The 14,342-nt window shown below is 39.6% G+C and overlaps 1 protein-coding gene across 2 annotated transcripts in view; it reads left to right on the top strand.

Annotated features, from left to right (window-relative positions):
• The window catches only part of LOC115145634 (transcription factor hamlet-like), a 24,160-nt gene continuing 9,818 nt past the window's right edge, over positions 1-14,342 (top strand). Inside the window, exons 1-4 of one of the 2 annotated variants that reach the window (XM_065003974.1) lie at positions 1-683; positions 1,081-1,211; positions 1,341-1,505; positions 5,097-5,261. In XM_065003974.1, coding sequence (XP_064860046.1) covers positions 419-683; positions 1,081-1,211; positions 1,341-1,505; positions 5,097-5,261 — 726 coding nt within the window. In that variant the 5' untranslated portion in view covers positions 1-418. The remainder of the gene's footprint in view (positions 684-1,080; positions 1,212-1,340; positions 1,506-5,096; positions 5,262-14,342) is intronic. The other variant, XM_029687147.2, reaches the window with a different exon arrangement.

The following is a 14,342-nucleotide window of genomic DNA, read 5'->3' on the forward strand; positions in this document are numbered from 1 at the left end:
TTGAGTAAATGTGAAGCTCCAGTTCAATTGCTTGTATTCAGAGTCTTTCTTATTATATAAATAAGTACTAAGTGTTAAGACACTACAGATGTGAACGAGACTTTAGACCTTCTCTGTCTCTGGTCCACACTCCAGTTCATTTGGTTGCGGTAATGCATCACTAAAGTTGGTTGCCAACCGCCATTTAAAAACCACTGAAGAAGTGTCAACGGAAGTCAACAGTAACCAAGAATAATATCGGCGGCAGCGTTTTTATTGTTATTTAGACATTTATCACCTTGGAACTTAAAATATTACTTGTAACTGCACAGCATCACATACTTACCTCGGGCAGTGTTTAATTCGCGTTGGAGACAGGACTTGGTTGATAGATGTTATTAAGGGAACGTTAGCTAGCTGCTAACATTAGCTAACAACAATGGCTAACAGTAGGCCTGTGGTTTTTCACACTCAAATAGCCTCCATCATGGAGGTGCTAGCGAATGCAGCCGTGGCAGACATCTGTAAACTCGTAGACGACGACTATGCAGTGTTTCGTTTGGAAATAACTCAAAGCCAGAATGAAAGCAGGGCATTGCGGAGGAAACTACAGCTACTTGAAATGAAGGTGACACGGGAGCGCGCACTCGCCAGTCGTCCCAGTAGTGTCAAGATTCTCGACCGATACAAAGGAATGGCAAGAGGTACATTTTGCAGAAGGCCGAGGCTGCGGGGCCTGTCGTCCCGATCACATCTGCGCATGTGTGACGTTAGATGTGCTAACCACATATAGTTAACCAGAATTTAGTCTTGGTCAGTTTTGGAATTGTATGCAATAATTCCCCAGGTTACTTAGAAAACTTGCAGAAAGACACTATCATATTCTATCCAGATTCTTGATGTACTGGCTTTTCCTATTATTTACTAATTGAAAACAATATGAGGCATGGAACTTAATACAATGATCAATACATAGTAAATCAAGAAGTGTTACCTCACATCCTTGCCAATTGTAGACAGTGTCAAAAATGTCAATAGTGTATAATATAGCATTCAGCATTAACAGTAGCTAACCATCCCTTTTCCCCCAATCCCTCTCAGGTGAAGCACATCTCACCGGAGGCTACAGGAGTTCTGTGAAACCAGCGGGACACAATACATGGAGAGATGACCAACCAATCACAGTTGATGAGGGGAGTGGAACCTCAACACAGCATGTTATTGTGATAGAGGTAAGTGTCATAGTATTACATAAAAATTACAGTACATCAAATGTGGCCTGTTTATTTCAGAAATGCTTCCCTCAGCTATTAATTTGCTCACATCTCAAAAACATTAATAACCACTCCTTTTCTTGTCAGTCTGCAGATGAAAATGCAGCAGGTCCTGGGGTCAAGCTGGAGAGGACTGAACGAGAGAAGGACCCACGGCACCAGACTGGAGCAACGGTTGGAGTGTCGCCCTCTGTAGCCAGTGAGGAACTCGCCGCTGCGCCAAAGGCCAGGACCCGACGCAGAATCACGGAGGTCAGTGGAACGCTGAACGCCGTACTCAAGTCAGAGTCAGACACCGAGACTTTAGCTGTAACACAAAGGCCCTTACAACCAGGATCTGACCACAGATCAGACCCAGAGAGACTGGGCTGTCCACCTGTTCCCGGCTCAGAATACTTTCTGGTATTTCACCAGAGCCAGCGGACAGTTAATTCCCGTGGAGATGGTGACACGTTAGACACTGGCGGTGATCCATCTTGCTCTTACGCTACAGAGATGGACCCTGGCAACATGCTCTTGGGTTTAGAGACACAGACTGATCTGTCTAGAGGGGACTTGAACCGGGACAGTAGTAGTGTATACTCTGAAGGGTGCCTAGATAAGAAAGGGGAGGTTATAGTGGTAGATGAGGTGACTGTGAAAGTGGAGGGCGACGCTCCTCCCACATGGAATGCAAATAGTCACTTAGAAGATGGACACTCACAGAACAGAGATTTCTTTGATTACAGGGGAAGCTTAGATACCAATCTAAATGTCGCGACCCACTCTCCTTTACACTCATTCAGGGATCACGATGCCGTATTCACGTCGAAGGCACTTTCCGATTCACATGGCAGCGTTCTTTTCGATCAGGCATTGAACTCAAATGACAGGGTTATAGCCCTGGCTCAGGGAGGGGGGGCCACATCTGGCAATAATAAAGAGAAACGGTTCCTCTGCATGTTCTGTAACAAAGGTTTCAGCTGCCCCCAGAAGGTGGAGATCCACCAGAGGGTCCACACAGGAGAGAAACCCTTCAGCTGTACCCAGTGTCATATGTGCTTTGCCGAGGCTGGCAACCTGAAGAGGCACCAGAGGGTCCACACAGGGGTGAAACCCTTCAGCTGTTCCCAGTGTCAAATGCGCTTCGCTCAGGCTGGTGACCTGAAGAGGCACCAGAGGGTCCACACAGGGGAGAAACCATTCAGTTGCCCCCACTGTGAGAAGAGGTTTTCCCGCCAGCACCAGCTGAAGATACACCTGAAGGTTCACACGGAAGAGAGGCCATTCGCCTGTACGCACTGCAGGAAGAGGTTCTCAGAGAGGAGCTACCTCAGGATACACCAGCAGAAAAACCATTCCACTCAATAGCATAGAAAGTAACCCTTCCACTCGATAGCTTCTGACGTTTAGATCAAACTCTTCATTAAAGACATTCATTTTCATTGTTATCAGCATAAAGATAACAAGAGTAATAGATTTCAGTGTTGAATATTTCTGGGTTGAATATTGTGTTATATATGGCATATTTCAGCCTAAAAAGTCTGTTAGATGTTGTGTTTGTACTGTGTAGCCTATATAATGTTCACAAATGCCTGTTTCATTACTTCTATTCAACTACTTAATGTTTTTCTTAAGACACTTGTAATGAGAAATTGAATGCAATTCATCTAGTTCATGCAGATTTTTGTTGTGTGTATGTGTGGTTTTCATATGGTGTATTTACAACTTGTTTATGTTTAATAAACACAAAATGGGACATTTCATTCTAAGACTTTCATTGAGACTCCCTTCATCACATCTTCTCACCCTATTGTGCATACACACTACAGCGCTTCATAGCCAAGTTAGTCACTAGTTCACAAAGTCATTATTATGACTAAACCCTGCCTATTTCAAAAATATATCTTCTTAAAATTAGATTTTAAAACTAAACTTAACTACACTGATATACCTTATGCCTAACCCTAATCTTGAAATAAAACCAAAAAGCACATTTATGTTTTCATTAATGTTTAGTATATAGCCAATTCTTATTGTGTGGCTGAGTTAATTGTAGGGATAACCAATACCTAACAAACACCTATACACATCAAAAGAGTTGTCAGGTTTGTCTGATGATGCCTTTTGACTAATCATAGCTTATCATATTTACCCTCAACATATTTCAAATTTAATCAAACTTTATTTGTCACATGTGTCAAATACAACAGTTGTAGACTTTACTGTGAAATGCTTACTTACAAGCCCTTAATACAACGTTTATGGCTGGGGGCAGTATTAAGTAGCTTGGATAAAAAGGTGCCCAGAGTAAACTGCCCACTACTCAGGCCCAAAAGCTAGAATATGCATATACTTAGTAGATTTGGATAGAAAACATTCTGAAGTTTCTAAAACTGTTCGAATGATGTCTGTGAGTATAACAGAACTCATATGGCAGGCTAAAACCTGAGAAAAAAATAATCCAACCAGGAAGTGGGAAATCTGAGGTTTGCAGTTTTTCAAGTCATTACCTATCAAATATACAGTGTCTATGGGGTCATATTGCACTTCCTAAGGCTTCCACTAGATGTAAACAGTCTTTAGAACCTTGTTTGAGGCTTCTACTGTGAAGTGGGGGCGAATGAGAGCTGATTGAGTAAGGAGCTGATCATGTGCGCTCACGTGAGAGCGACCTGCATTCCATTGCAATTCTAAAGACAAAGGAATTCTCCGGTTGGAACATTATTGAAGATTTATGTTAAAAACATCCTAAAGATTGATTTTATACATCGTTTGACATGTTTCTACGAACTGTAATATAACTTTTCATCTGAACTTTCGCCTGGACTTGCCCGCGCCTCATGAGTTTGGATTTGTTTACTAACCGCGCTAACAAAAGGAGGTATTTGGACATAAATGATGGACTTTATCGAACAAAACAAACATTTATTGTGGAACTGGGATTCCTGGGGGTGCATTCTGATGTAGATCATCAAAGGTAAGTGAATATTTATAATGCTATTTCTGACTTCTGTTGACTCCACAACATGGCGGGTGTCTGTTTGGCTTGTTTTGTTGTCTGAGCGATGAACTCAGATTATTGCATGGTGTGCTTTCGCCATAAAACCATTTTTGAATCTGACACAGCGGTTGCATTTAGGAGAAGTGTATCTATAATTCTATGCATAACAGTTGTATCTTTTATCAATGTTTATTATTAGTTTTTCTGTAAATAGATGTGGCTCTCTGCAAAATCACAGGATGTTTTGGAACTACTGAACATAATGTGCCAATGTAAACTGAGATTTTTGGATATAAATATGAACTTTATCGAACAAAACATACATGTATTGTGTAACATGAAGTCCTATGAGTGTCATCTGATGAAAATCATCAAAGGTTAGTGATTCATTTTTCTCTCTATTTCTGCTTTTTGTGACTCCTTGGCTGGAAAAATGGCTGTGTTTTTCTGTGACGAGGTGGTGACCTAACATAATCGTTTGGTGTGCTTTTGCTGTAAAGCACTTTTGAAATCGGACACTGTGGTGGTATTAACAACAAGTTTACCTTTAAGATGGTGTAAAAATACTTGGATGTTTGAGGAATTTTAAATATGAGATTTCTGTCGTTTGAATTTGGCGCCCTGCACTTTCACTGGCTGTTGTCATATCGATCCCGGGAGCGGGATTTCAGCCATAAGAAGTTTTTAACCAACAGTGCAGTTCAAGAAGATGGGTTTAAAAACAATGAAGTCATTCTACAGTATAGGACTCAAACAACGTTGGGATGGGTAAACACCATGTTGAAAGTGTGTTTATTATCTTTGTGTATGTACCTGAGGGAGTGTATGTCTGTGTAATCTGTATCACCTGTCTCTTCCAGGAGGAGGAGAGTCCAGAGGTGCTGCTGGTGAAGGAGGAGGGGTATGAGGAGGGTCTGGGGAACCCTGAGGGGACCATGGTCATGGAGGACAACCAGACTACACCACCTCCTGAACCCACAGAGGAACCAGCTGAGCAGCATATGACCACACACAGTCACACTGAGGTGAGTCCACTGTGAATTACTGCCTGAATGCTATTAGGTAAGGGCCCCTATCCACAAACCCTCTTAGAGTAGGAGTCCTGATCTAAGATCAGTTGTGCCGTTTAGATCATAATGAATATTAATATATAGACTGGTGGGGACCTGGGCCCAGATTCACAAAACACTTACCAAAGACTTAAGAACTATCTTATTAAGAAAAAATAATTAAAGGTCATAAGATAGTAGGTGCAATTCCTCAACAATATCATAAGAAATCACGATGTTCTGACGAGTTTCTCAAATATCTTCTTAGGAATCATCTTAAGATGTTTGTTGCTAGGCAACCGTTTTAGTGGCAATCATGTTAGCATTTTTTGTACTGAGATCACCAAAACATGTTCTTTGGTTTAAATATTCACTTTCCGATGAAGTTTGAGTGAAATAAACATGTTCAATTGCTTTAATTCCTTTTTTCTCTCACTGCCCTGAGTTTAAGACAAGGGTTTAGCTATCTTGGAATTAACTTCTCTGGGATATGGGGGTCCCACCTCGCCAACAGCCAGTGAAATTGCAGGGTGCCAAATTCAAAACAACAGAAATCCCATAATTAAAATTCCTCAAACATACAAGTATTTTACACCATTTTAAAGATTAACTTCTAGTAAATCCAGCCACAGTTTCCGATTTCAAATAGGCTTTATGGCGAAAGCACATCAAACGATTATGTTAGGTCAGCACCTAGTCACGGAAAACCATACAGCCATTTTCCAGCCAAGGAGAGGGCTCACAAAAATCAGAAATAGCGATTAAAGTCATCACTAACCTTTGATGATCTTCATCAGATGGCACTCACAGGACTTCATGTTACACAATAGATGTGTGTTTTGTTCGAAAAAGTTCATCTTTATGTCCAAAAACCTCATTTGAAATTGTGTTATGATCAGAAATGCATTGTCTCAAACAAACATCCGGTGAAAGTGCAGAGAGCCACATCAAATTACAGAAATACTCATAATAAACATTGATAAAAGATACAAGTGTTATACATGGAAATATAGATAAACTTTTCCTTAATGCAACCACTGTGTCAGATTTCAAAATGGCTTTACGGCAAAAGCACACCTTGCGATTATGTTAGGTCAGCGCTAGTCACAGAAAAACATCCAGCCATTTCCAAAGAAGGAGACGTGTCAGAAAAGTCAGAAATAGCGTTATAAATATTCACTTACCTTTGATGATCTTGATCGGAATGCACTCCCAGGCATCCCAGTTCCACAATAAATGTTTGTTTTGTTTGATAAAGCCCATAATTTATGTCCAAATACCTCCCTTTTGTTCGCGCGTTTAGCCCAGTAATCCAAATGCATAATGCGCGATCACTTGTTCAGACGAAATCTCAAAAAAGTTATATTACAGTTCGTGGAAACTTGTCAAGCGATGTATAGAATCAATCTTTAGGATGTTTTTAACATAAATCTTCAATAATGTTCCAACCGGAGAATTCCTTTGTCTTTAGAAATGCAATGAAACGCAGCTACCTCTCACGGGCGCATTCGTGATCAGCTCATGGGCGCACACGTGATCAGCTCATGGCACTCTGCCAGACACCTGTTTGAATCAGCTCTCTTTCTCTCCCCATTCACAGTAGAAGCCTCAAACAAGGTTCTAAAGACTGATGACATCTAGTGGAAGCCTTATGAAGTGCAATATGACCCCATAGACACTGTATATTTGATAGGCAATGACTTGAAAAACTACAAACCTCAGATTTCCCACTTCCTGCTTGGATGATTTTTTTCTCAGGTTTTAGCCTGCCATATGAGTTCTGTTATACTCACAGACATCATTCAAACAGTTATAGGAACTTCAGAGTGTTTTCTGTCCAAATCTACTAATCATATGCATATTCTTGCTTTTGGGCCTGAGTAGCAGGCAGTTTACTCTGGGCACCTTTTTAAACCAATCTACTTAATACTGCCCCCCAGTCCCAAAGAAGTTAATAACGTTTGCAATAAGTTTATTTTCAAAAATCTAATTTCTTCTTAGGAGAAACATAAGAAATAGCACAAAAACATTTCCAATAACCTTTTTGAGAAATAGAAACTTTGCTTAACTTACTTCTTAAGTCTATAGTTAAGGAAAAAATGGCAGTTAACTTAAGGATCCGCCCCTTTTTTAAAATGTTTGCCTAAAATGACATACCCAAATCTAACTGCCTATAGCTCAGGACCTGAAGCCAGGATATGCATATTCTTGATACCATTTGAAAGGAAACACTTTGAAGTTTGTGGAAATGTTAAATTAATGTAGGATAATATAACACATTGGATCTGGTAAAAGATAATACAAAGAAAAAAACATGTTTTTTTTGTATTTTATTTGTACCGTCATCTTTGAAATGCAAGAAAAAGGCCATAATGTATTATTCCAGCCCTGGCACAAAATAGATTTTGGCCACTAGATAGAAGCAGTGTATGTGCAAAGTATTAGTGTGATCAAATTAACCATTGCATATCTGTTCAAAATGTTGTATCAAGACTGCCCACATGTGCATAATTGGTTTATAAATACATTTTCAAGTTAATAACTGTGCACTCTCCTCAAACAATAGCATTGTATTTTTTCACTGTAATTGCTACTGTAAATTGGGCAGTGCAGTTACATTAAAAATAATTTAAGCTTTCTGCCAATATCAGATATGTCTATCTCCTGGGAAATTGTCTTGTTACTTACAACCTCATGCTAATCACATTAGCCTACGTTAGCTCAAACGTCCCACGTGGAACCCACCGATCCTGTAGAGGTTTTAAGAATACATTTCTTCTTAAGAAGGTTTTGTGAATCTGGGCCCTGATCCTCGATCAGCATTTCTACTCAGAGAAAAGCCTCTCTTTTAAAAAAATTTTTTTACAACACACCACACTCTACCAACAACAAAACACACCACATTTCAACACATTACATTGTTCTCTCTCATCCTGGTCTAAATCAGTTTTTGTACTATTAAACACAAGATAAAGTCTCGGGAATGTTGAGCTCAACAGTTGGTTTATTTTCCAACATGTTATATTGGGCAATGCAGAAGTGATTATTGTGAATATTTATGGGCTCCTGAGTGGCGCAGCGGCCTAAGACATTGCATCTCAGTGCTAGAGGCATCACTACAGACCCTGGTTTGATCCTGGACTGTATCACAACGGGCCGTGATTGGGAGTCCCATAGGGCGGCACACAATTGACCCAGTGTCGTCCAGGTTAGGATTTGGCCGGGGTAGGCCGTCATTGTAAATAAGAATTTGTTTTTAACTGACTTGCCGAGTTAAATAAAGGTAAATGAAAAATAAAATAATGAGGATATGTCTTTGCTTTTTTTCCTGATATTCAGTGTCGACTACACAATTTCCCAGAAATACCATGTATTATAGGAGGGGATTTTAATCAAATATTGAATGTGGAGGACAGATCAAGTAAGAAAGCCTTTCCAGCTACAAAATCTATAACATTACTATTAGATATGATCAATAACAATGGGCTTGTAGACATCTGGTGAATACTCCATCCAGTAGACAGTATACATTTTACTCTACAGTCCACAAGGTCTACTCCAGACTAGACTCGTTTTTTCGGTCCAACTTACAATCAGTGACAATAGATAACATTTTATCTGATCACAGTCAGGTAAAGTTGGTTGTAGAAATAGAGGTAAGCCTAGAACTGTTGAGGTATTACCGTCACACCGGCAGTCACGAAGGCAGTCAAATTCCATGTGACTTTTTAGTCACAGTAATCCAAGCTCTGATGCTGCTGATGGTCATTAGTAGCCTACCAAACTTGCTAACTGCCTGGTACTCAGCACTCTATTGTCCCTCTAATCACACTGAAAACAATGCAAATGTTTTTCGAAAATCTAATCAAACACTTCATGAGAGCCCATGAGCTCATGTTGTGCAACATTTCAAAAGGCTTTGCAATTGCATGAGAAAACAGAGTGAGGGCCTCTACTGAAAAGAGGAGGATCAGTTTTATATAGGTTAGGCCTACTATATCTATTTCTCAACTTTCCTAATATTAAGCACATTGCTTATATTTACAACAGGAGTATAGCCTACCTGGCTGACATGAAAATAAACCACGGGGGAAAGCGTCCTCCATTCGCTATTTAAGTGCAAAGATGACGTATTTTTCCCCGCTGACCCTGTTTTGATACAGTTGCATGATAATGGTCCATTCTAAATCAAAACAAATTTCACACATATATTATTTAGTATATGTAAAGACAAGATTCAATTAAGAATAGTCTGATGGGTGACAATATTATCCTATCACTTGTGAATGATGCCTTAGCATAAGAAACCATGCATTTTTTAACAACTTTTTCGATTCACAGTCACACACCTCATGTAGCCAAGCCCATAGGCCTATATGTTTTAATAAGGTTTGTATCACAACTAAAAAGTGGCCACATAACTTTTTAAAATTAAGCACATTAATCTGCTTTACAAGGGGTGTAGAGCCTAACTGGCATATATAAGCAGCGCGTGAGTGTCAAGTTTGGGAAAGGTCATTTTCACCATAAAAATGCACCTTTATAATAACATTATTCCATGCATAATTGCATTTGCCCTCACTTTTGATAATGGTGTTTTCCCACTAATGGAACATTTGCGCTTATAGCCTCCTACCATGTGCGCATTGCAGCGCTTATAATGTGAAGAAATAGCCTAATAGTTTCTTAACTTTTTAAGCTAAATGTTCTGATCTGTTGCGTCAGTCACATTGTGTAAAAAAAAGTTTTTGTTGATGCTAGTGGTTGTATTAATTTGAGATCTATCAAATCCCACAACTGTCGCAGACTATGTTTGGAATATTTATTTCTCGCACAATAGAATAGGCCAACTTTTGAATTATGGAGGATAGTAGATTGACTAGTGCTTTTGCTGTTCGTTAGGCCTACTCATATTGTTGGCTGACAAAAAGTAAATGTGGACAGGTCTTCCAATATTTCAGGAAACTAGGCGTATGTTGTGAGTCACTACTTCACAGGAGAGCCGTTTGAATGTAAACTTTTTTTTAAATCAAAATGCTTTTTTGGCAGAAATGCCTTCTCTAACATGTGAACTTTCCACTGAATTTTGAAATCAGTGGAATTTGAGTACGATAGCTAAGGAGATTGAGAAAACACCTGTCTCCGGATTACATCTTCAAACTAAGGGCAACCATGGCATCTGACAGGAGACACGTCCAATCATGATGTATACCAGTACAATAGTCTAGCTAGCTACATTTTCAGATATTACACATTTCTAATTTTGACAGAAAGTGGTTACATTTCAAGTTAAAGTGTACTGTTAGCAAGCTAACGTTATGTGTATGATCTTATTATTTGTATCTCAGACACATTTGCTTGACTAGCTATAACCTAATGTTAGCTAGCTAACAATGAACCTGGTTGGTTAGCTACCTGCAGATTCATGCAGGTAGCTAACTAACCAGGTTCATGAGTTGGGATTATGGTTCATTGTTTAGCTAGCTAGCTACTATGTCTTAACAAAATACTCTACTATGCAAGTATGCATTTCAATAGAATGTCACTGCAGCAACTGTTGATAGACGTACTAGCTATGGCTACTGTTATTTTTCACTGTCTCTTTACTGTTGTTTTTATTTCTTTACTTACCTATTATTGACCTAATACCTTTTTTTTTTAAATTGCACTGTTGGTTAGAGCCTGTAAGTAAGCATTTCACTGTTGTATTCGGCGCACATGAACAAATACGTTTTGATTTGATTTGATTAGCTGGTAAATTTGCTCTGGCTATCTACTCCGATTTCAGACCACGGGTAAAATATTTTTCAGATATGACACGTTTCTAATTTTGACATAGTCTTTTCATTTCAAGTTAAAGTGTACTGTTAGCTAGCTAACGTTAGAAGGCTGACTTGCTAACTAACATTACGTGTATGATCTTATAATTCGTATCTCAGAGCCACTAGTTATAGCCTAAAGTTATTTAGCTAACATTTAACCTGGTTAGTTAGCTACCTGCAGATTCATGCAGGGTAGTAACATCATGAGTTGGGATTATGGGTCATTGTTTAGCTAGCTAACTACATGTCTTAACAAAAGACTCTGGTCTTAGTGTGCCAGAGCGCAGAATTCCGGATGAATTTACGAACGCTCAACACCCATGAATAGGGCCGGTGTCAGTAGACGTTGGCAAAAAAACGTAATTAAATTGTTGCCAGCAGCACAGTTGCAGTCACCAACACTCTGGATAACATAAAAGCCTAACCAGCTCTGCTAGGACGAGTAATTTTCAGTGAGCTGTTCTCTCTCACTTAGATGTCTGGAAGTAGCTAGCAAGTTAGTACAGAATGCTCAGATCAACCCTTAAAGCTTAAGAGGGTGTGAAAGATGTTGAATGGGTGTAGACAAAGAAGGGCTCTCCAATAGTAGTACCAAAACATTCAAAGGCCATTTTCTCAAAAGGGAGTTTACAAATTTATCAACTTTCAAAGCAAAATTACTTTCCCATTGTTCCTCAGCGGTATACCATTTTGTAGCGCTGAGTCTCTACTTTTATCCAATGTAAAAAACACAATTGCAAATTTCGCTACATAAGACCTATTTGAGCCGGTTGGTCACATATCTTCAATATGCACCTCAGAATTGGATAAGGACACGCGCAGTTGCATCCCTGATGAGTCTGTCTTCACTTGTAGCCTGTGAGAAAGATCCGATCACGTGATGGAGCTCGCAGCACTCAGGGAGATGCGCACAACGGCCACTGGCCACACAAAGGGGATGCCGCAGTGAAACTCCAGGCATTATCAAGTGCTTGTCAAATTATGAATGAGTGACTGTTGTAGTGTGTACAGCCAGCGCAAAAAAACTAAGCAGAGCTCATGCCTTTCAAGCTACTTTTTTTTCAAATGATTATTAGTCACATCATGTAGCTTTACAATGTATTACACATCTAAACATGTAGCCCAACGTTTGTAGAACAACTAAAGTTACATTAATAACATTAAATTAAGCATATAGGACTACCTATTTCTTTGTTAACCTCTCAACACAGAATAGCCGCATGTGTGCACTCCCTAAAATCGTTTGGAGAAAATATCCTTTCTATTTTATTCTTCTTTGTTCAGTTGTATTCTTCATACTATAAAATAATGCCACAGAATTCTAAGAAAATCTTGTCTGCTAAATGAACTAGTGTAGCCCACAGCCATTTGGCATACTGTAGCCAGATCAGGACGTAACATAAGGACACCTCAGAGTATGCTATTCTGTTCTTCTGAAATAGACTACATTTTCTTTATATCATGCTTCTTTAGACCTGTCTAAAGTAAATAATGGATTTATTGTGAAGGTGTAGGCTATATTAAATGGAGTTATTCAACATTTTTAAATGTAGATGTTCCTAAGGTCTGCATCAGTGGCTTGTAGGCTATGTATGGAAGCCAGGAGATGCTAAATATGTTTGTTAATTAACTGTCAATTACCGTGAGACCGACAGTTATTTGGTTGACAATCACCGGCTGAGGAAATTAAGCCCACCAAAAAAGTACAAATGACGATTTAACCCTTCTCTATTGTCAACATGATTTTGTACCTTTTTATTTGTCAAGCAAAAAGTCAACTGTGATTTTATTTTTGTTTGGGAAGCCTTGAAGGTTGTTGTTTTTTAAATGTTTTAATTTTACCCCTTTTTCTCCCCAATTTCGTGGTATCCAATTGTTTTAGTAGCTACTATCTTGTCTCATCGCTACAACTCCCGTATGTGCTCGGGAGAGACAAAGGTTGAAAGTCATGCGTCCTCCGATACACAACCCACAAGCTTCTTAACACAGCGCACATCCAACCCGGAAGCCAGCCGCACCAATGTGTCAGAGGAAACACCGTGCACCTGGCAACCTTGGTTGGCGCGCACTGCGCCCGGCCCGCCACAGGAGTCGCTGGTGCGCGAGGTAGGCAATAAATAGGCCATAGGAGCGAATAATTACAATTTAGCAGATTAACACTGGAGTGATAAATGAGCAGATGATGATGTGCAAGTAGAGATACTGGTGTGCAAAAGAGCAGAAAAGTAAATAAATTAAAAACAGTATGGGGATGAGGTAGGTAGATTGGGTGGGCTATTTACAGATGGACTATGTACAGCTGCAGTGATCGGTTAGCTGCTCAGATAGTTGATGTTTAAAGTTGGTGAGGGAAATAAAAGTCTCCAACTTCAGCGATTTTTGCAATTCGTTCCAGTCACTGGCAGCAGAGAACTGGAAGGAAAGGTGGCCAAATGAGGTGTTAGCTTTGGGGATGATCAGTGAGATATACCTGCTGGAACGTGTGCTACGGGTGTGTGTTGTTATCGTGACCAGTGAACTGAGATAAGGCGGAGCTTTACCTAGCAGAGACTTATAGATTACCTGGAGCCAGTGGGTCTGGCGGCGAATATATAACGAGGGCCAGCCGACTAGAGCATACAGGTCGCAGTGGTGGGTGGTATAAGATGATTTGGTAGTGGTATAAGATGGGTCTGCAGTATATAAAATACCCCTAGAGCAGAAGTTATAACAAATTGTATATCTCCTTTATGTTGGAGAGGGGCACAAGGTAGGGATGTCCGATGTCTCCCTTGCTCTTTGTTTTAGCGTTAGAAACATTAGCAGAATCCATAAGACGACAAAGTGATATTGAAGGTATTGTGGTGGAAAATCATGAGCATCAACTGGCAATGTACACAGATTACATGTTTGTTAGGAATCCTGAAATGTCAATTATGGGCTACTCAATTTGGTCAATGAATATACAGAGATTGCTGGCTTCAGAAAAAGTCAGAGGTACTCCGATAAATTATCGATGCACTGAAGACCAAATTTCAGTTTTCAATTTAGCTTGGTCACCAAGGTCTGAATTATCTTGCTATTTTCCTATCATCAAATAATAAGTTCATGCTTGAAAAGAACTTGGAAGCTATTTTGAAATCCTTGAAAACCGACTTTGGGAGATGGTCCTCCCTTTTTTTTACGTTCTAAGCAAGAATTTAAATAATACACATTATAGTGGCTTCAACAATCAATTACAAACTAAGCATGCTGC

Source organism: Oncorhynchus nerka, linkage group LG18 (assembly GCF_034236695.1).
Source record: "Oncorhynchus nerka isolate Pitt River linkage group LG18, Oner_Uvic_2.0, whole genome shotgun sequence".
NCBI lineage: Eukaryota > Metazoa > Chordata > Actinopteri > Salmoniformes > Salmonidae > Oncorhynchus > Oncorhynchus nerka.